The sequence below is a fragment of the Lynx canadensis genome, chromosome A1 (assembly GCF_007474595.2).
Source record: "Lynx canadensis isolate LIC74 chromosome A1, mLynCan4.pri.v2, whole genome shotgun sequence".
Classification (NCBI taxonomy): domain Eukaryota; kingdom Metazoa; phylum Chordata; class Mammalia; order Carnivora; family Felidae; genus Lynx; species Lynx canadensis.
The window spans coordinates 130,276,875-130,299,433 of NC_044303.2; the positions used below are offsets into that span (position 1 = coordinate 130,276,875).

Below are 22,559 nucleotides of genomic sequence, written 5' to 3' on the forward strand. Positions count from 1 at the left end.
TATTTATTTAGGCGGAAAACCTTAACCTAAATTTCAGCCTGTCTTTTGATTTCCTGGGGACTTTTAGAAACACCTTGAGATTGTACACAGATTTGGGTGAGGATGTACATTATGGGGAAGAGGTGATGTATACCTTTTATAAGATTTGTTTAGGGGCTAATAAAAGATCAATTGAAGATAACCTCTTGACTGTTTCTACTACTTTTCCCTGTAGGATTTAGATATACATCTTTGATTTTTTTCAGATACACAGTATGTGTTGTCTTCCCATCCTAATTTTCCTTCACTTGGCCCACAGGCTTTCTTTGTCTTGAATAGTGAGCGAACATTGAAGCACTTAGAACCAAATTGTTTTTAAGTCTGGCTAGTTGATTATGCATAGTGTTTCCATGCCATGAGCCAAATGAAATGTAGGCTGCCGAGAGAAATAGTAAATAAAGTTGGGCTTAGGGGGCCAGGGAGACAGTGCCCAAAAGTAAGAGAACCTTGGGATTATTCTTGTTGCCTTTTTTTTTTTTTTTTTTTTTCCAATTCACTTGAGAATTGTTCTTATATATCACTCATGGTTTCCCTAGCAGGAGTATGTTTTTCACAAGCCAATGTTTCCAAAGATTCCTTTCCAGTTTGCTTTCTGTGTCCTAAAAGTAAGAGGATGACTTTCAGGTTAATACACATTTTATCTGTTTTCTTGAACAAATCATTGAGCATGCATCAGGTACAGTGCTGGTGTGAACTGAGTGTTATGTGTCGGAAGATGACAGAGAGTCGAAGATGAGGTCTGAAGGGCAGATTTAGGAGAGATGCCTTGCCCCGCATCATGGATGCTTTAGACAAGAGATATAATTTCCTTTGTTTTTTTGAGACTGTAAATTTGTTAAATTGGGGTTGTTTCTTTTTTTTGTTTTTTTTTTTTTTTTTCCAGCGTTTATTTATTTTTGGGACAGAGAGAGAGACAGAGCATGAACGGGGGAGGGCCAGAGAGAGAGGGAGACACAGAATCGGAAACAGGCTCCAGGCTCTGAGCCATCAGCCCAGAGCCTGACGCGGGGCTCGAACTCCCGGACCGCGAGATCGTGACCTGGCTGAAGTCGGACGCCTAACCGACTGCGCCACCCAGGCGCCCCAAATTGGGGTTGTTTCTTACAAAGATGGAGATACAGGCTTTGAAATGATCCTTCTACCTAAAATCACTGAAAACAAGACAAAATTACGTGAAACAGCTTTTTTTTTTAAGATACTGCAAATCAGAATATGAAGCATAATGATCTCTGAGAAAAAGAAAACAAACCCTCTGGTTGCCACAGTTTGCTACCTGGAGGGAGAGGAGAGGCACAGGGAGCCCGCTTGGGGTAGGGGGAGGGCACAGGGAGCCTGCTGGTCTCTCTGATTTGAGGAGATGAAGCTGGAAGACACCAGAGTGGCTTGAATTACCAAAGAAGAGGGAGTAGCCCGCTTAGAACTTGGGGGATCTTGGGAGGGTTCCTTCTGAGTCTTTAGCTGAGTACTGATCAGCACATAGAAGTGCAGAAGTTACCCATGGCCAGGGAAAGAGCCTCTAGGAAGGATTTTGAGGGGAACGGTATTCTGAGCTGACACAGCCAGGACTAGATCGTGTTGTCAGAGTGCAAACCCTCAGGAATGATAGGGCATTAGGTAGAGGGTTCACAAGTGTGTGTCCGTGTTGGTACAGAATTATCCCCGTATTAGGTATTGTTCTGATCCTGCCAAACAAAGGTAAAAGCAAAATCTGAAAAGATTGAACTGTTACCAAGCAATGTAGTCACATCCTAGAACAAAACTCATGACTGTCATCTAGAAAAATTTCGAGTATCTAACAGGGCAGAATTTATAATGCCTGGCATCCAGTAAAAACATAGCTTTCCTGATAAGTGAGATGCTCAAAATCAACGTTAAACTTACCCAAATCTTAGTAATACACTGTTTTAATAGTTAATTCAGCTCTTACAAAGTGTATGCTTGAAAATGACATTAAAACAGTTCAAGAGGATGGGCAAGAATGAATTGAAATAATCCAACAGAGATGTAATAAAGACACAAATTGATAACCAGGCATCCTCCTGAGAAAGCAGTTCTTTCTGTGATCAAACTAAAATGTTAATCAAAAAATAGTTTGAGATACAGAGGTTGAGATCTTTCACAGTAGGCTACATAATCACAATCATAAGATGCTGGAAAAGAAAGTGCCATTGAAAATGCCCTTGAAACTAAATAAAGTAATGGCTTCTGAGTTTTTGTTTTTAGATGAGACTTCAGATTAATTGCTTGCTGACCTCAATATTGTTCTTGAGTTTTAGAAAATAGGCAACCTCATTGCTTCTTGAATTGAATTTATTTACCTGAATTATTGCTAAAAACCTTAATCAAAAATAGTTAAGTAACTTTGCCAGTGTGCATTTGGAAATTTTGGCAGTGTGGTATTAGACTCAACGCTAAGTAAATTCTTCGTGTTTATCCATGAAGAATATGGCCTCCTTTTGGAGAATGCATTTTCAATAACTTAGGTAACATTCCAGTGAACATGAGACTATTTTCTTTCTTTTATTCCCCCTTTTTCCTTCTTCTTTTTATTAATAAATTATCAGTAATGCTAATTGTGTTTTTAGAAGGAGCCTGTCTTTTGAGGGAGGGGAAATTAAAGAGCCTTTACAAAGAATCCTTTTGCGTAGCAAGTCCCTATTTTGAAGTTTTGTGTTTTTTTGTTTTGTTTTGTTTTGTTTTGTTTTAATTTTAGAGAGAGTGAGAGTAGTGGAGAGGGGCGGAGGAAGAGAGAATATCTCAAGTAGCCTCCACACTCAGCGCAGAGCCCCATGCGGGTCTCGTTCCCACAACTATGGGATCATGACCTGAGCCAAAAATCAAGAGTCAAGCACTCAACAGACTAAGCCACCCAGGCGCCCTGAAGATTTTGTTCTTAATTGTAACAATAACCTAAACTCTTTTAAAAACCACAAAATTAATTATATGATATGAAATACCTTTCCCCAAGACAGCCTTTTACTGACATATTTCTTTCAAACATTTGCATATATAAACATCTGTATGTAGTTCATAAGTAAACACTACAGGGGTGCCTGGCTGGCTCAGTCAGTGGATTGCACAACTCTTGATCTTGGGGTTGTGAGTTCAAGCCCCATGTTGGGTGTGGAGATTACTTAAAAATAAAATCTTTTTTTTTTTTTTTAAAGATTATGCTGCTTGATTATTTAAAAAAAATATTTTTAATGTTTATTTTTGAGAGAGAGAGAGAGAGAGACAGAGCGTGAACAGGGGAGGAGCAGAGAGATAGGAGACATGGAATCAGAAGCAGGCTCCGAGCTGGCGACATAGAGCCCGACGTGAGGCTCAAACTCAAAAACTGTGAGATCATGACCTGAGCCGAGGTCGGACGCTCAACCGACTGAGCCACCCAGGCGCCCCTTGATTATTTTTAAATGTGGTAAATGCATGAGCCTATTTCCATATGCATACATTTAGATTTGCATCATTTCTTTGAATAGCTGTATTTGATCACATTCCATTGAATGGATCTCCATCATATGCATTTCTTGAGCAGCACTTTTTTTTTATTTTCTTTATCAAGTTTTTAATTTAAATTCCAGTTACCATACAGTGTAATACTAGTTTCAGGTGTAAAATTAAGTGATTCATCGCTTGCATACAGTACCTAGTTCTTGAGCAGCACTTCCAAAGGTAGTTTGCAAACAACTAGGGGCTCAAGAGTATTCTTATTTCATAAGTGATATTATGTATCAGTACTATGAGTGATGACAGTATTTGCCATTCTAAGATAGTATTTTTCTTGTCATCGTGTGGGCATTTGCACTGGTCGTGCAAAAACAGCATTCCCCACCCAAAGGCAGGTATAACAGCTGGCCCTTGAGCATCAGTAAAGGCGATGGCAGCAAACTATGCTAGTAATCAGCCTCTTTTTTACTACCGTATACTCACATTTTGTTTTTTATTTTTTTTTTAATTTTTTTTTTAACGTTTTTATTTATTTTTGAGACAGAGAGAGACAGAGCATGAACGGGGGAGGGGCAGAGAGAGAGGGAGACACAGAATCGGAAGCAGGCTCCAGGCTCTGAGCCATCAGCCCAGAGCCTGACGCGGGGCTCGAACTCACAGACTGCGAGATCGTGACCTGAGCTGAAGTCGGACGCTTAACGACTGAGCCACCCAGGAGCCCCACACATTTTGTTTTTTAAAGCCATTTTCATTGAGGAATGTTCTTGATGAAGTAGTACAAATGACCAGTTTCATTACATCACCACTCTCAAGTATGCATTTTTAAATACTTTCTGTGTCACGAGGGGAATGTTCTCTGTGACATCGGTTGTCATGAGGAAAAGTACTTTTGCAATAGAGTTGTGAGTTAAATCATCTGTCTTTGTCATGCAATACCATTTGAACATTGAAGAATGGCTGACAGGGAAACTTGGTGATTTAGACTTGGGTATTTGACATACATTTTCTCAAAAGCCAGGCTCTCACTTTAAGGAAAAACTAAGAATTTAAAAGTATGTGCCCATTGGTGGTATGAGTTATTCAATACCCTGGACAATATGCTAGAAAGCAGTAACTTGTTTTTTAATGTACTTTTTCTAATTATGAGCAAGGCTGAGCATTTTCCAGATGTTTATAGTTCGTTTATGTTCCTTTCTTACCTTCTTCACCCCAGTTTTTCTATTAGAAATTTTATTTGATTGTTCGTTTTTTGCTTTAAAGTAAGAGTTCTGTGATACATTGTATTTTCCAAGAATGGCCATAATAGTATGTCCCATTCCACATGCTGTTTTGGCAGGGTGACTTGCACGCTCTCTGGGTCTCTATTTCCTTTCCTTGAAGTTGGTCAGTCTTGCTGATGCTTTCTGCCCTCCAAGTCAAATCATAAGATCTATCTTCTGCCTTTTTCCCAAGAAACATTTGTTCTTGGAACCCAGGTACCAAGTGTCCACAAAGAGAATGTGAGTCTTGTTTTACGCAGCTGAGGTCCCAGACAACAGTGAACATTAACTGCTAGGCACACAAATGAGTAACGCTATAGATGATTCCCCAGGAGAGTGTCAGTCCCCTCCAGCCTTCAAGTCTTCTCATGTGAAGCCCATAGATTGTGGAGAAGAGACCATCTGTCCTTACTCTTCTCCACAGAATTCCTCAAAATTTAAAAATTAGTTGTTGTTTTATGCCACCTAGTTTGGAGTATAATCAGAAACCTGCAGAACCTCTTTAGAGATGCAGAAATCAGCCCTTCATTCTTCATCCGTGTTTCATTCAGTTTGGTTTTTGCTTTTTGTTTTTTAAACCAGGAGCAGAATTAAACTGATGAGCTTGTTGTTGCAGGGGTGAGTGCACACTTGGTGGCACCACGAGTTGTGTCTCAGTGGGTAAATCATGGAGGGGTTTTATCAGATTGAGAGTGCTGGAGTTAGTCTTAGAATGGTCTTGTCAGGGATTGGTCAGAATTTGCAAACCATTCGTGTTACGGGGACAGTCAGTGGTCTTAATTTTAAGTCCTTAAGTCCCAACTGACCGTCGGGTCAGTTCCTCACTTGTCTTCGCTTGGAATGCATGAACCTAAATGAGCGGTCTGAAAAGACTGAGCAAGATAAACATTGCTTATCTTGTGTATCATGGTTTAGGGAAGTTTTTCTGTTTTCTGAGTCGTGGTAAAGTTCTGCACATTGTGGTCTCTCCTGCATTTCACAGATATTCCCTTAGAGCTATCAGGGGGCTTCTCACTCCCACGCGTACCCCCACAGCTACTTCATCAGACTCATTTTTGGAAAGATGAGCTGTTAGCTTTTGGGCGTAAACAGTGTAGATTCGCACTGCCCTTTGAGAGGGCTTCATTGTGTGAGTGAGTTTTCAGTGGTGGTAGTTGTCATCTTCTTTAATCGTCAGCAGTTTGTTTACTTTAGACTTTGTTTTCTCACTTTGCTTTTGTTTTATCTGGTTTTATGGCAACGCTACCCCACGCTCAAGAACATCGTTTCTCATGTTTTATTTCGTGTTATTGATTTCATTTAAATCTTTAATCCAAGTGGAAATGTTTTTGATAAAGGAGTGGAGGAGAGTGTCCATTGTTCTTCGATACAGCTCTCCTGTGCCACAAAACTAATCAAAAGCGTATCTTTTTTCTGCTGTTTTGAAATACCACCTTTGTCAGATAGTACAATGCCAGATTTGCCTAGATTTATTTCAGAAATCCAAATTTGTAGTCCCTTGACCTTACTATTTTAATTACCTCAGTTTAACAGTGTATTTTTTACACATTACTGATGTTTCTGAGGTTATTTTACTTGGAAATTTATCATTATATAATTTTTAAAATAAACTGAACACTTTTATTAAAGAATTGTTTAAAAACGTCAATTGAAAATGGGAGTTAATGCTAATTAGAAAACACCAAAAACCATATTGTTTGAAAGTCAGAGACTTAAGACTTTGGCTATTTTAACGCTAAGAATTGCAGGTTTATTTTCCTTCTAGGATATTTTGTAGATCAATCTCATAATACTCCATCTTGTTCTTTCAAGCATACATTGAAAACAATTGCTTCTTTGTGGTCTCAGCCTAACTGAAATAAAAGACATACCTTGTATCAAAAGCTAGGGTGTACTACCGTAATTCAGGGTCAAATGAAGAAAATCAAAGAATGTGTCTAGTTCCATTAATTTAAAACTATCTAAAAATAGTTTAATTCTCCCGTATACAGTGATATGTTCAAAAATGAAACATTACTTCTGCTGAAAGGGGATTTATTAAACTAAGGAATTTACTTATTAAATGGTTTGGATGTCACTATATCCTAGCCAATTTTTTGTTTTGTTTTGTTTTATTTATTTTGAGAGAGAGAGAAAGAAAGAGCACAACCTGGGAGGGGGGGAGGGTGAAAGCGAGGGAGAGCGAGAGAATCCCAAACAGACTTCTCCACACTGTCAGCGCAGAACCCAACACTGGGCTCGATCTCAAGAACTGTGGGATCGTGACCTGAGCTGAGCAACCTAGGCACCCCTCTCCTAGCCACTGTCATTCATTTTTACATGAACCCAAGCAAGGTGAAATGATCTGTGACAGACCTTAATAGTGCTTTTGCACAAATCAGTTGATACTTATTTTGTATCTCACATGTGATAGTCTATGTGAATATCATATGAATAAGTCATCCAATTTTTCTTGGATTGTCCCCTTGAAATAAAGCACTTTAAAGTAAAACAAATAGAAAGGGAGAAGGCTTTTGTTACAGAAACTATTTAAGTGTTGAGACTTTCTTTCAACTTAAAGCTCAATTAATTTCTTCCCCACCACTTTTTTTCTGACCTGGAAGAAACTGCACTGAAGAGACTAATGAGTTTCTTTATTAACCCATTACAGTGAAAATTACTTTATGTCCTTGTGCGAGTTATGCAGTTACATTTGTTTCTAATGCAAACAGTGGGTCCTTGTAGAATAGTGATTCTCAAGTGATTGTTATTTTATTCCCCCACCCCCCAGGGGACTTACAGCATTGTCTAAAGATATATTTTATTGTCACAAGGCTGAGAAGTACTACTGTAATTTAGTGGGTGGGAGCCAAGAATGCTGCTAAGCATCCTACAGTACTCAGAACTGAGTAATAATTCATTTTATTCCACTGAACATTGGGTAGTTGGAGAAGTGTCTCTTCAGAAACATTGATGTAGTTGCCTACTGTGTACCAAATAGCGGCCAAGTTGTATAGGGCCCGATATGCCAGATAAGTGTGGTGGGAACTATAATCCCTTTCATCCCCCAAAGAATTCCACGTCCTAATCCCTAGGTCCTATGAATAGGTTACATCCCCTTATGGATATGTTTGGTTACTTTGCAAAGTAGAATTAAGATTGCTCATCAGGTGATTGTAAAGGAGATTATCTAGGTGGTGCTGTTGCTTTGAAAACAGAGGAAGACAGCCCCTAGAAGCTGGAAAAAGCAAAATAACAGATTCTCCCCTAGAGCCTTCGGGAAGGAAAGCTGCCCTGCTGACGCACCTTGATTTTAGCCCTGTGAGATTGTTCTGGACTCCTCATGAATAGAACTATAAAATAATAAATGTGTGGTAGTTAGGGCAACCATAGAAAGCTAGGAATTTGGATTTTGTTTGGTAGGAATAGGGAGCCATCAGAAAGTTGTCACCAAAGCAAAACCACAGTAAGACATCACCTGTCAGGGTGGCTAGAATAGACAAGAAATGACAAGTGCTGGTGAGCATGCGTAGCCACGCTGATATGGTGGGAAAGAGGCAAGCTTTCAGTGTTGCTGGGCTTGCTGCTACTTAAGAGAATTTTATAGCATTTTCCATTTCCAGGATCTTAGCCCCCTTCCCCATTCACTTCACTACAAATTAACTGCTTCTACTCAGTGATTACTGATGCCATTTGATATGTCCACATGTCCAGCTAGCTTTCCTTAAACCTGAGTAACTGAGAGAAGTATCTTCTGTTTCTTGTCTGTCCTCTTTTCCTCTCCACACATTCTCCCTTTGTCTCCCCCTGTCTCTCTGTCTGTCTGTCTGTCTCTCTCTCTCTCACACACACACACATACACACACACACACACACTAACTACCCCATTCCAAAAAGCAGTTGATGCAGCAGCCCTTTTACCATTTAATATAAAAAATAGTGTTACACCACTAATTTTCATCTTACCTTAACCTCCTCCTTTCATTGCGTTTAGCATTACAAGGACCATGATTTATTTTATCTTTGAATCCCTGCACTTAGAATGGTACAGAATGGGTTCTCACTAACTTTTTGTCAAATTAGATGTTAGTGGTAGCAAATTTCTTAAATCCTTAGGTCAGCAGTTAACATGAGCTATCTACTGGAGATTTGGGTGACCTTCGTTCAGGAAAGATCTGGCATTTGGTTACCTCCATGTTAACTCACTGCTTTGTAATTGGTTCTAAAGCTCTATGTGTACTTAATTCACTATGGATGTATTCCTTGAACAAAAACCAAAGGTAACCCTCAGAGATTGGTACATGTTCATTTATAGTTCTAAATCTCATGGGTGTTGGAGATGTTCTGATTGTCGTAATTTCATTTTTTGTGATCTAAACGTTAATAGGTTTAGTTCTCTGAGATTTAAGTAAACTATACTGGTGAAAGTGGGGCAGATATTTTGAAATGCTTGAATTGTGGTGTTGCTAACAGTGTGTTACATCTTTGTTCGTGCAAGGGTGGTGTTTTGTTGAGTTTTCCATTTGGCTTTTATGTATCACTCAGTAGTACAGGCACCGGCTGTGAGTTCCTTGTTTTGCACCAGGCCTCCTTCCACAAATAAATACACAACATAGTTTATTTAAATCATGCATGAAATCATTTCAAGCACTCTAGTCAATTTAGGCTAAATAGCCATAGAGAACAGTATTTCCCTTTCCAGAGCTAGTGGGTTAATGCAGGTCTTAAAATACTGCAATTTCTTGAATGATTTTGCTATATCAGCAGATGGTCATGATGGAAAGTTTTGTTCCCTCATTCATTCCCATCATATTCTGTCATTTTTATAAATTATTGATGGTTTATAATTTGATGAAGTGATCATCCCAGTTTTTGAAATAGATTGAGAGCACTGACTCGTTATTAAACTTTATTGCCTTTACAGGTTCCCTCTTAGCATTTCTTATTTATAGCACTTAACTTTTTAACCTTTCATTTGATAGCTTGATCTTGTGAAGCATTTTATCAAAAGACTTGAGATTCTCCTAAGATGTGTTCAGTGATCTCACTTCTTGGAACCAAATAGTCAGTTGGAACAATAAGGAGACCTTCCTTATGGAAGCAGGTGTGTCCTGTGTTAGGTTGGCTTACACTTGTGATGTTCGCATCTCTCAATACCTTTAATGACAGTGTAGGCAAAAATAAGTGATACTCAAAAAACTTAATCCAAGGTGACATTTAAATTGTTAACTAGAAATCTCATCTGGTTTTTCTATTTCTCTTTGTCCTCTTTCCATTTTCTGTATCACCTGGAAACTACATATAATTGGCTCAATGTATTATGGAATATGTTTGGTTTTATAGTCTGTTGTCTCACAGAACCGGCAAACATGAGTATTGATGACATTTCTGGAAAGGAAGAAGAATCAAAGGCAGTGCTGAGCACTAACACATTTAGATATGTCTAGGAGGCTGCTGTTTCCTAATTTTGGAATACTGATCACACACCCCTAAACATTCTGTTACACTTTGTTATACAATCATTTTTACTTTGATGATAACATGAACGGAAGGAGGACATGTTTCTATTTATTTATTATTTATTTCTATTGTTTCCATAGAATTTATTATTAATTTAGTTATATATTAGAATTGATCTTTTTTAATGTTAGAGATAAGTCCATGAAGATAGTCCTTAATTTATTGCTATGATTGGTTTATAGGAGAAATGCTTTTATAAAATAGGTAAAGGTTCATTTCAAAAGGCAGCATATTTTTATAGGATTCTAAAAACACACCTATGGTCATAACTTTTTTATTGGTGCAAAACTCAGTCTCCTACACATTACCATTTTGTGGTATCTTATCATCCCTCTGGCCTTCTGAGTAAACTGGTGCTAAGGATAGCCAGTGGTGGTCTTGTGATCTCTAGGTTTAGTTGAACCTAAGATGGTCTCCTACTGGGTATATAATGACAGAACTGAACAATACTACCAATAAGCTTAATTTAGTTCCTGTAAATAAAAATTCTATCCTATAATTAGAATATGCCTTTTTAAAATGTTCATGAAATATGAATAAAGAGGAGGTATGTGGGGGGGGGTGAACATAAATATAAAATATTAGGTAAAAAGTCACGTATAACTTCAGGGATTATACATGCACTTCCTGGGTAGTCAGTGGAAAATCTTGTCAGAATTGACAAGTTTTTCATAAAATGTAATTGCCAAAAAAATTTACGATTAAAAATCATGGAAGAAAAGTTTTAAATGGATTCCCCATTTTTCTAAAAACAAGCAAAAAATTTTCCATTAACAGTGTTTCTTATTTGCTCGTTTTCTAAATGGTTTTACTGGAATGTACTATTAATGAAAAAAATGTGTAGTTTAATGTATTTAATATTGCTAATGACATCCTTTCATCAGCAGCTTGTCTTCTCTCTCTCTCTCCTCTCCCCTTTTTCCTTTTTCTTTCTCCCCATTTTTCCTTCAGTCCTTTTTTTTCTTATTTTTGGGCTATCACATTTTAAGGAAAAGATAGAACTTAGAAAACTGTGGGAACTGTCAGGAAATAATAAACAGAAAAAAGAAAATAGTAAGTTTTTGTATTTATGAAGATAGATGCAGAGAAGTAAGTTACCATTAGCAAATTTAACCCAGCATTAAATTCACCATTTATTCCTGTAAAAACTCTTACTGAATTAGCAATAGAGTAATAGGACTCTTTAAAAACAATTTTTTAATGTTTATTTATTTTGAGAAAGAGCAAAAGAGAGCAAGTGGAAGGGCAGAGAGAGGGAGAGAGAGAATCCCAAGCAGGCCCGAACTCCCAAAACGTGAGATCATGACCTGAGCCAAACCAGGAGTTGGATGCTTAATGGACTGAGCCACCCAGGGGTCCCTAAAAAAAATAAGACTTTAACGTGATGTTTTAAATGACTGTTTGAAGCTAAGCACAAACATACCACTGTTGAGAATGATCTAAATGAGAGTGCCACCTTCTAGAACAGACCCCTGGAATCTCAATATAATAGTTTTTTTTTTTTTTTTTTTCCTACTCAGGGAAAGTGAAAAAAGAAGATTATGAGTGAGTGGGTGTGTAATTCATAGAGTCATTCAGGGGTGACCCAGATATATTGATGATTCTTCTGTCTAGTTGGAGAGAAAAAGAATGGGTTATGACACATCTTTTTTGTTCACATTCTTTTGACTGGGAGTTGTGGTCTATCTGGGTACCTAGGAAGCAGGATAAAAATTTTTGGTGATAGTCTGTCACATAGAATTTTTAGCCAATGTAGTGAGAAGAACAAGCAAGTATTTGAGTGAGTGTAGGTATTAAGTACTGGCAAAGAAAAGGCAAGTCATTAGTCATTTAAATGAATGTTTATGCCAGAAAAGTCCAGGAAAATCAACAAACCAGCTATGAAGAGAGTTTAACAAGGTAACCAATTAAATGATAAACATGTCAATGTATGTTGCTGTTACTAGCAAACCAGTTAGGAAAAGCAGGCAAAGTCCAAATCCTTATAGTGTGGATTTTATATGTCGTGTGATTTGGGGAATCCTTTGGAATTCTAGAGTCAAAAGTAAGGCTCAAAAGAGCATTAAACTTTTGGATGGTGAAGGAGTCAGACAGTTTAAAAAAAAAAAAAAAGGATCCTGACATTCTCTGTTTTACATACGCTAAAGCAAAAGGAACCCAAAAATGTCTCATTGAAACCAAAGGAGAAAGAAAGCCCTGAAGAGCATGTAGAAGTAGGTGGTGGTCTATGGGAATCAAGTCTGTAGGGCTTGGAAGTACCAGTCGAAGAGTTTTTAAGTGTCATGTATTTTATTGAGTCTTACTTACATTTATTTTAATGAATATGAAGATATCTATAGAGATTTTTGTTGGGTTTACTTGAAATCTTACTCCTTAAAACTGTTTTTTCCAAATTTTTCTTTAGCACTCTTCCTCACTCAAATATGTATCAGATTCTTATGAGCTTTTAAAAATTCGAGTGCCTGAAACCAGTTACATCAGAATCTCTAGAAGTGGGACTTAGACATCAGCATTTTTTAATATTCTACAAATGGCTCCCAGTATGCTGCTAAGGGTGAAGAACACTCTGTAAACATATTTAGTTATATTGCTGTGGGTTTCCTTTTCTCTTTAGAATTTCTTATTTTGAGTTTTAAATGAAACAATCTTATGTAAAGGGGCACCTGGCTGGCTTAGTCTTTTAAGGATCCAACTCTTGATTTTGGCTGATGTCATGATCTCAGGCTTCATGGGGTCGAGCCCCGCATTGGGGGATGAAAGTGCAGAGCCTACTTCAGATTCTCTCTCTCCCTCTCTCTCTCTTTGCCCTTCCCCCGCTTGCATACATACTTTCTCTTTCTCTCAACATAAACTAACAAAAAAATGTACATAAAAGGTTTAGTCTGTGCCTAGTACATGTCCTGTTTGTGGTTGGAGTTTAGTAAATGTAGATAGAATATTTTGATTGCTGTTTAATCACTCTGATGAGGAACATTCCCTACGGAAACAAATGTGAAGAAATAAGATGTTATGTTGCTCATATCTGGGCTTGGCATATTTACTTTGGCTCATTGATTAAATTGTGTGTTTTGCTCACGCTTACTTTGTAGATTTAAAGCACCTTGGAAGCCATAACCAAAATAAGACTGAAACTAGAGTAAAAATACCCAATTAGTAATGGTCTGGGACTGATGGAGAGAAAAAATAATTATATCAGAAAACCTCAGTAATAAGCTAATTGCTAAATTGCAATTGCATTTTTGTCCCTGAGACACGTATGTATGCATTGTTACTTTTATCTCATGACGTCTGGGTTTCAGTCATTCTAGACATAGCAATGTAAAATAGCTCCTTTATTTACAGGTTCGTCAAATAGAAATTGTAGTCTAAATTCCTCGATGGACAGCTACAGCAGGGATGATAAAATCTCACTCGCTGCCTTGGAATTTGGATTGCACACTGGGTTTAATTAGTGACTGAATTTGCATTGTTGAGCCTTATTGATGAGATGGGCTCTGGTTGGCATCTACAGCACTCAAACTCCTTGGTAAGCCACTGGTTAGGAGAGTTTATATCCAACAGATTCTAAAAATTTACATGTAGATGTATTTCAGAAATTGACAATTCCCTATATGAAACAGAGGTCAAAGAAGGGAATTTCAAACCAAAGATATTTCAGTCGAACTAAGAACATTTGAAGACCACAGGGTTAAATACATTGTCATAGGCAAATTTTCCTTTAAGATTTTTGGTCTGTTGCGTTGCTAGGGTGGTTATACATAATCTACCAGGTTTCATGGAAAGTATATCACTATTCTTACAAAAATCTTCTGTAATTTTCTAGGGTAGGAAACTTTTTCTCTCCAACAAAATTCCAACCGAAATAACTTTACAGTAAATAATTTGCAAAAAATTATCGTGGGTCTATGGAGGCTTATAAACTGAACAATAATGTGAAAGGCCACATGACCTAAGAAAAAGAAAGGATTCAGCTGTCAAATTCCTGCTGGCTGAAATTGCTGATTAATGCAGTGAAATGTTTTTTCGTTTTAAGGAATCAAAATCTCAAAGAATAAGAAATGGACATTCTGGTAAGTGGCACCACAGGAGCTGAAATCTTGTACCAACTCTAAAGACTAACCACCTTACGGTTTGAAGCAAACGTCAGAAAGCTGTAATTACCAACAGAGGAATCTGATACACAGTTCATCCAGAACCATTCTTTCTTAAAGTAATAATTTCAAAGTCAAGGAATACCAAACTACTTGCTTATTAAAATCCAATGTATGGACTTTTGAAGTGAGTCAGAATATTAGCACTTAATTTATTTGGCATTGTCTTGGAGTCAGGAATTCTGGGTAATTATCTTCCAATATCACAAATCTATTATAAGGGTTCTAATTTTATCTTAACCATTTTAATGGAAATATTTAAATATTATGTCCTTCCTTGGAGGGTGAGAGAGCGGTTAGGCATATGGATGTAATGGAAAGAGAACAAAACCAGGAATTTGGAAGTCTGTATGCCAGTTCTCCTGTTGTCATTAACTTCAGAAAAATCAACTTTGAATGTCACTCACGGCCTAGGGACATCATTTTTTCCTCATATCAGAAATGAACTTGCCAGCCTTGCTATTTAGATGCTCTATAATTCATCACTTGGGTAAGTTAATTGAGGCATCCAGAGCAGGTTGTCCTCGTACCAGATGGCCACAGAGGGATGTACTTTTTTAGCTTCTTAGTACCTCTTTTTAAATTTTATTTGTATTTTTTAATTTTTTTTTTAATGTTTTATTTTTTTATTTTTTTATTTTTGAGAGAGAGACAGAGTGTGAGCAGGGGAGGGTCAGAGAGAGAGGGAGACACAGAATCCGAAGCAGGCTCCAGGCTCTGAGCTGTCAGCACAGAGCCCGATGCGGGGCTCAAACCCACGAACCATGAGATCATGACCTGAGCTGAAGTCAAACGCTTAACTGACTGAGCCACCCAGGCGCCCCTTTTAGTACCTCTTTTTAAATATATTATAAAATTTGTTTATTGTAGTCTCTCTTGTCAGTTTTCCTTTTGTTGCCTGTGCGTTTAGTGTCATATTTTTGAAATCGTTGTTATGCCCAGTGGCATGAAGCTTTTCCTGAAATTTTGGCTTTTTTTCCTAGGAGTCCGAGGTCTTATGTTTAAGTCTCACTCATTTTGAGTTGATTTTTTGTGTGGTGAAAGAGAAGGATTTCATTCTTTTTCATTTGGATATCCACTTTTCTCAACACCATTTGTTGAAGAGACTGTCCTTTCATCACTGTTTACTTTTGGGTGCCCTTGTTGAAGATCAGTTGACTATATATGTGTGGAATTATTTCTGAACTTCCTGTTCTGTCTATTGCTCTGTATACCCAACACGGTACCTGAAATCCTAGTCAGAGCAATTAGGCAAGGAAAAGAAATAAAAAGAATCCAGATGTTAAGGTAGAAGTAAAACTGTCCCTTTTTGCGGATGATGTGATCTTATGTATAGAAACCACTAAAGACCTATTTAAAAAAAATTGCTGGAGGTAATAAATTAAGTAAGGTTGCAGGATACAAAGTCAGTATGCAAACTTCAGTTGTATTTTCTGTACTAAATGAACGATCTGAAAAGGAACTTAAGAAAACACATCCCACTTAGAACTGCATCAGAAAGAATACAATAGCTGAGCATAAATTTAACATAAATACAATAATTGAGCATACATAATACACTTCAAGGAGGTGAGAGACTTATACCTTGAAAACTACAAAACGTTGATGAAAGACATTAAAGACACAAGTAGATACTCATATTCATGGTTTGGAACACTAGATATTAAGATTTCCATACTACGCAAGGCAATTTTCAGAGTCTGTGCACTCTGTCAAAAATTCCAATGGCATGTCTTACAGGAATAGAAAACACAATTCTAAAATTCATAGGAACCATGAAAGAGCTTGAGTGGCCAAAACAGTCTTGAAAAAGAATAAAGCTGGAGGCATCACACTTTCTGATTTCAAAATCTATCACAAAGTAAATAAAACAGTATGGTACTGGCATAAAGACAGACACCCTTTTTATTTTGGAAGAGTTTTAGGTTTTCAGAAAAGTAGCAGAGATAGTACAGACCTTTCCTTCTCATGTGCCCCTCACTCCTTTTCCGTAGTGACAGCATCTTACATCAGAGTGCATTTGTCAAAGTTAGGAAACCAACATTGGTATATTATTGCTAACTAAACTTCAGGTTTTATTGAGATATCGCTGGTTTTCCACTAATGCTCTTAGTTGCAAGATGTGGTCCAGAGTACCAAAAATTGCGTCTCATCTGGGTCCGTTTTTAATAGTTTTGTGTCTCTTCCCATTACTCCCAGTATTTCTGTATTGTCAGCTGGGCCTCAGTACTGTTGGCTTTGTTTTTTCTGTAGAGGGTTTTTACCTTCTCATATTTGTACATCTGAGCAAAGATAACCACACTTGTTAGATGTGTTCCAAAGAAGAATAAATAATTTCTGAATTTGTAAGATTCTTCTGTGATTAATTTGTTTGAATTTGGGAATGTGGATTACCAAACTGTTTGGGTCTTTCACCTCCGGGAAATTAATTCCATGCCTCCCAATATATTCTTGGTGTCTGAGGTTGCCAGATACTAAGCTCACTCTGGTTTGTGATGTGTTGTTGTCCATGACCCCTCAGTGATAACATCTTGCAAAACTATAACATCACAACCAAAGTAGTGAGGATATGGAACATTTCCGTGGCTGCAAAGACTCCTCATTTTGCCCTTTTATAATTAAACCCACTTCCCTTCTGCCTCTGATACCTCCTTTAGTTATGAATGACTTTTTTTTTATTGAAACCCGGATATTTTTGGTTTTATTAGACTGAATCTTACTGCAAATTCTGTTTTAGCCACCTTCTTTTGACAGTGCTGTGGCAGAAGTGGCTGTGCCACTTTGTTACTGTCAGGTGGGTGCAGAAAGCCAAGTTCTCCACTCGGCCCCTCTCCCCGTGAGAGGAACTGATAGTTCAAGCTCCCCAAGTGTCGCCACACACACGCTATTGGGGGATGGGTGGTTCGAATCCTTTTAACAGCCTGGTGTGAGTAGAGGTGGGGCCATAGTTTAGTCTTGGTGTTGGGCTGAGTGAAATAAACTAGTTATCATCTAAAGTTTTCTGTCTTGCTTTGTGGTCCCTTGGGTAGAGAGCAGGCTTTTTGTTGGAGCCTTTTTTTGGTCTACGTTTGTTACCATGTCCAGGTTGCTGGCTTCTTCAGGCCCAAATTTGGGGTATATGATGCAAGAAGAAAGCCTGGGACTCAGTACTGTGTCATTCCTTCAGTTCTGGGTGTCTCTACACACACACACACACACACACACACACACACACACACACACACACACACGTAATGTCCAGGAGTTTTAGTTGTACTTAGCTGAAAGAATTAGAAGAATATTTTACTCTATTATTTTGGAATTAGAAGTCTACTTCACTTTGGGGCGCCTGGGTGGCGCAGTCGGTTAAGCGTCCGACTTCAGCCAGGTCACGATCTCGCGGTCTGTGAGTTCGAGCCCCGCGTCAGGCTCTGGGCTGATGGCTCAGAGCCTGGAGCCTGTTTCCGATTCTGTGTCTCCCTCTCTCTGCCCCTCCCCTGTTCATGCTCTGTCTCTCTCTGTCCCAAAAATAAATAAACGTTTAAAAAAAAAAAAAAAAGAAGTCTACTTCACATCTACTTTTGCAGTGTGGTTTTCCAACAGCAGAGTTATCTTCCTAATTATAATTTGCTTATTACATTATAAAACTATTTTCTCAGGAGCATACCACCTGATAAACATGTAAGCTTTCTGTATTTTTTCACGTTAAATCATATAATTGAGTTTATTATGTAATGTGGGCATTATTTATATAGTATATATGTATATACTGTATAAAAGCAACAGTTATGAAAATGATATTAGTGACTTTAGTGTTTTTTAATTCTATTGATGGCACTATAACATTCAAAGAAATGATATCTGGAGTTTTAGTGGGTATGCAGCAGTGATTTTTCTCGAGAGAATCATTTTATTAATGTATTTCAAAAAACTTATTCAAAAGAAAGTATTGGGGCATCTGGGTGACTCAGTCAGTTAAGCGTCTGACTTCGGCTCAGGTCATGATCTCATGGTTCTTGAGTTCGAACCCCTCATTTGGCTGTGTGCTGACAGCTTGGAGCCTGGAGCCTGCTTCAGATTTTGTGTCCCCCTCTCTTTCTGCCCCTTCCCTGCTCATACTCTCTTCTGTCTCTCTCAAAAATAAATAAGCATTAAACAAATTAAAACAAAAAAAGAAAGTATTAATAGCTGTGATTTATGACTATCTACCACAAGCCAAAATACACATTTATTTGCTAACATGATATTTTTAACTGAAGAAAATAGTTGTTGTGGTGGTTGTTTTAAGATTTTTTAAAGATGTGCATTTGGAGATCTTGTGTGTTTTGTTTTCCCTTCCTTCTCCCTTCAACAACTTTTCTTTCAAAAGAGACTAATGGTTTTTTTTTATCTTTGCATGACTGGTCAATATACTTTAAAAAATACTATAGTGATGCCTTGGTGGGATTTAGTATGGCAGTAGTTTTCCTTTTTATTAGTCAGTTGAAAGTTAAAGGGTGGAGATTTGATACGTTAACTGTTTGCAGTTTTCTATAGCAGATTGAAACAGCATTTAAACGGCTCTTCTAAGCTCATTTCAGTAGTTGGGGTAACTTATTTGAACATCAATTTCCAGCTCAGCTCTGTTTCCCTCATATTGTAGCAGATGGTTTTAGTTACAGATAGTTCATGATATTTCAACAAAGTGCACATCCTCTTTAGCAAAAAATCTATTTCATAGTAATGAAAATAATATCGAACATTACTGCATTTTGCTTAAGAGAACATTTACTTTTAAATGTTCGTCTTCAATTTCTGTGCTTTTTGTACAGTGATATCTTCAGGCTTGTGAAGGCAGGGGTTTGTGTTGAGAGTTCTTTTCTCCTGTTCACCTGCAATGAATACTGAATGTATCCTTGCCTTGGATTTATCATGTAGCTCTGGAATGGTCACCTAAGGGGTCTCATTTCAAATTCATGCCATGTATGTCTCTGCCTCTCAGTTAGATTTTCCATTTGTGGTCATTATTTTAAAATTTCTTTAAATTGCTCAAACAGCACATGTGATTCAACTGTTTTATCTACCTGAAACTGAATATCCGTAAGGAAGGACAAGAGTTTCTGTGCAGCCATAGTGGGCACACACATTCATGTATTTTACTGACACCTTGCAGATGTTCACCTTTATTGATAATGAGAGAAATGTACAGCTTAAAGTAGAGTGTATTATTTTTCACTTCGTAAATTATAAAGCATTTAAATAATGGTAATTAATACCAGTGGTAAAGACAATGTCACAAGCTGAAAACTCTCATACCTTTTACATTTGTACTAACTGTCGGAAAAACAACTTGATAATGTGTATCAGGAGTCATAAAATCATCTGTGTCCTTTAGTAATTCTTCTAAAATAGAAAAAGGCATAAGGGAGTAATCTGATATGTAGAGGAACAGTGCTTGTGATAGGTTATTCAGGAAAATTAGTTAAAATTGTATTTTAACTATACCATGATCATTTCAACACACCTATAACCAAAAAGATGATAACATATATAGATTTAGAATTCTTAAAATGTGTTAGAGTAGAATTTTCATGTGATATACAAATGCAAAGAGCAGCACTAATTGTATATATTGTGATATTGTGTATTTGTGGATCACGTGCACAGAAAAGCAAAGGAGGCCACAGTGTTTTCTGTTGTGATTGTTATTGTTAGGAAGTAGAATGATGGGTTATTTTTAATTGTATTTCTTTTGTTTTACAAATATCCCAGTGGGAGAGGAGGGGTATGTGTTTGTTTGGGTTTTATAAATGTTTTTCTTTATTATTTCTGTCTCTGTCTCTGTCTCTGTCTCTGTCTCTCTCTCTCTCTCTCTCTCTCTCTCTCTCTCTCTGTTACCAGAAGCGCGTACGTAAGTAGCAGAGCCGTCCAGGATAGGGCGCTTTCCTCTGTCAGCCCCGAGGGCCTCCCTGAGCTGCCTCAGTAGCACCTGGACAGTTGTGTTGAAATGCTCTTCGGCATGTTCTGTCTAGAATACTTTGTACCAGGTTTCAGTTCTTTACATGGATGAAGCCTGAGCTGTTGAAGAGTTGGGCTAATCGGGCAATTTAGGCTCAGAGGCCCTAGGGAACCGAGGATAGACAAACAGTGAAATTTCCTTCGGCAGACTTTTGCACAGTGTTACTATTTGAGGATCTCTTGTGAGAAGGGAGGCAGAAGCAGTCGTGCGGCTGCGGAAGAGATTACGGAGATTTGTAGTCCCGTGTAAGGGGGAGTTGTGTTTGCCTCGTTGACGCAGTGTGGCTCCTCTCTGTCCCATAGCTGGCTCTGAAGGACCCGGTGCACACAGTGTCGCTGCAGCAGTTTATCTACGAGAAGCTGAAGGCGCAGCAGGAGCTCCTGGGAGAGCAAGGCTTCCAGTCCCTCATGGAGACGGTGGACACGGAGATTGTCACCCAGCTGCAGGAGTTTTTGCAGGGCTTCTGAGAGCAAGTGGCGTGTGGCTGCCTCCCCTTTCTGAAACAAGCCAAGGACCCCAGCCTGCCATTGGTGTGTGCCAGCCTGCTGAGAGGATGAAGAACTCCCTCGTGTATGCCTGTAAAGAAGTGAAGACCATACATTTTTACTACCAAAATGAGTGAATAAATGTAAATCCCGCACAACTAAAATCACAAACCTATTCCTCAAAAGAATTTAATTTTATATTTAAGAGGGGCCCCGTGTTTACTAGATATAGATTTGATGACACTAGCTGCTTAGTTTTCTGTTAAGAGAAGACACCGTTTGATTACCTTTTAATCATGTGCTCTTAACGCTTGAGAAGATGAAGGTTAATGTCTGCTCTGTTTTTCTGCAACCAGAAGTATTAATTTGGCTGCTGTATCCCTTTTTTAAGCTAATGAAACTGCAAGTTTGAAAAATGGCAAAGCTGTTCAGATGATGCAATTAAAGAAGGGTGTGCACCGGGCAAAAATATATAAATAGTGCAAATATATATTACTAAGGTTATCTTGCAAGGGAGTTGCTTTCATCTGACGTAGAAAATGTGTTTTATCAAATGCTTTTATTTTCATTTTAGTAATTGGATACAAAAATTAGTGAAGGGATTTTTTTCCTCGTTTTATTTTCAGAAATTACCTTTAGTGTTTAAATGCATCTCGTAAGGCCCGCGGAAGGCAACCTGTGGTACTGCGGCCCCGGGGGAGACCTCTTGCCCCTCTGTTCCTCCCGGAGGCCGGGAGCACCGACAGCAGCCGGCCACCACACACGCCGTTCTGTGCTGCCCCCCCCCCCCCCCAGCCCTACCTGCCCTACCGGGTCCCAAGGTCCTTACCCACCGCAGGGCTCCCGTCAGGGCCGCAGTGTGTCCCGCGCGCCTCCACACAGTCAGGATCCCCCGGGGCACCACACTGTTAGGACAAGTCTTCCTTCCTTATTCCTCCAACACGCAGTACCAAAAAAGGGGAAAAAGGAGAAAATAAAGCCTTACCGTTTCACTTGCCATTTATTGTAAGAAACCTTTAAAGCATTTTTTAGGAAATACTCAAAGCAAGGTTGGGAAATGTCTGATCTTTCTATAGAAAGTTGGGTACAGTATATGTAACTGCAGGAAGCCCACTGCCCCTTTGTAAGCTGTGGAACCCAAAATGTACGGAACTACTTGGTGTTTTGAGCAAGAGAAACAAAATATGGTCCAAATTAAATTTTCCAAAGATACCTACCTTTGATTTGTCTGACTATTTTTCCTGCTCCATGAAAAATGAGTTGGTAAAAATTGCCCCGTGGATTTGAAAGGGATGTTTTCTTCCAGACCCTGGTGTTGGTCCTGTCCTAGTAGGTGGTGGTGCTGTGTGTAGTAAATCCTAGCTACTGTTTCACTTTCTCTTTTCATTTAAAGACCGAAAGCTTCTTTAATGTCATCATTCTTAACCATTATTAGTCAGTTCTCAGGACTGATCTAAGAAGAAGAATTTCTTTTTGTTGACATAATTATTTTCATTTAAGGCATTATTCCCATCGTTACCAGAAATTGTAAACGTGCCCCAGCTTTTCACTTATAGTAAAATAACTTCTCTTTCCAATTCCTGACAGATTTCATTATAGCGTTACAGCAAATTTTACTAAAATAGCTACCTTGCAGAAACAGTAAAAAACTTAACCTCAGGGAAAGAGTTTGGTTCATTTTTTTTAAAAAACTGGAATGTTT

At 38.2% G+C, this 22,559-nt stretch overlaps 1 protein-coding gene and 1 long non-coding RNA gene across 2 annotated transcripts in view; one reads left to right on the forward strand and one right to left on the reverse strand.

Moving 5' to 3' along the window:
• Positions 1 to 22,076, forward strand: part of IPO11 (importin 11) — a 194,925-nt gene extending 172,849 nt beyond the window's left edge. Inside the window, exon 30 of the mRNA XM_030321825.1 lies at positions 20,675 to 22,076. Within this exon, the coding sequence (XP_030177685.1) occupies positions 20,675 to 20,839 (165 nt within the window). The 3' untranslated portion in view covers positions 20,840 to 22,076. The remainder of the gene's footprint in view (positions 1 to 20,674) is intronic.
• Positions 20,860 to 22,209, reverse strand: LOC115518373. The gene is made up of 3 exons (XR_003970247.1): positions 22,075 to 22,209; positions 21,687 to 21,791; positions 20,860 to 20,948 (listed from the first exon to the last, which is right to left on the reverse strand). It is a non-coding gene; the product is annotated as an uncharacterized LOC115518373 (long non-coding RNA).
• Between the last annotated feature and the right edge of the window lie 350 nt (positions 22,210 to 22,559).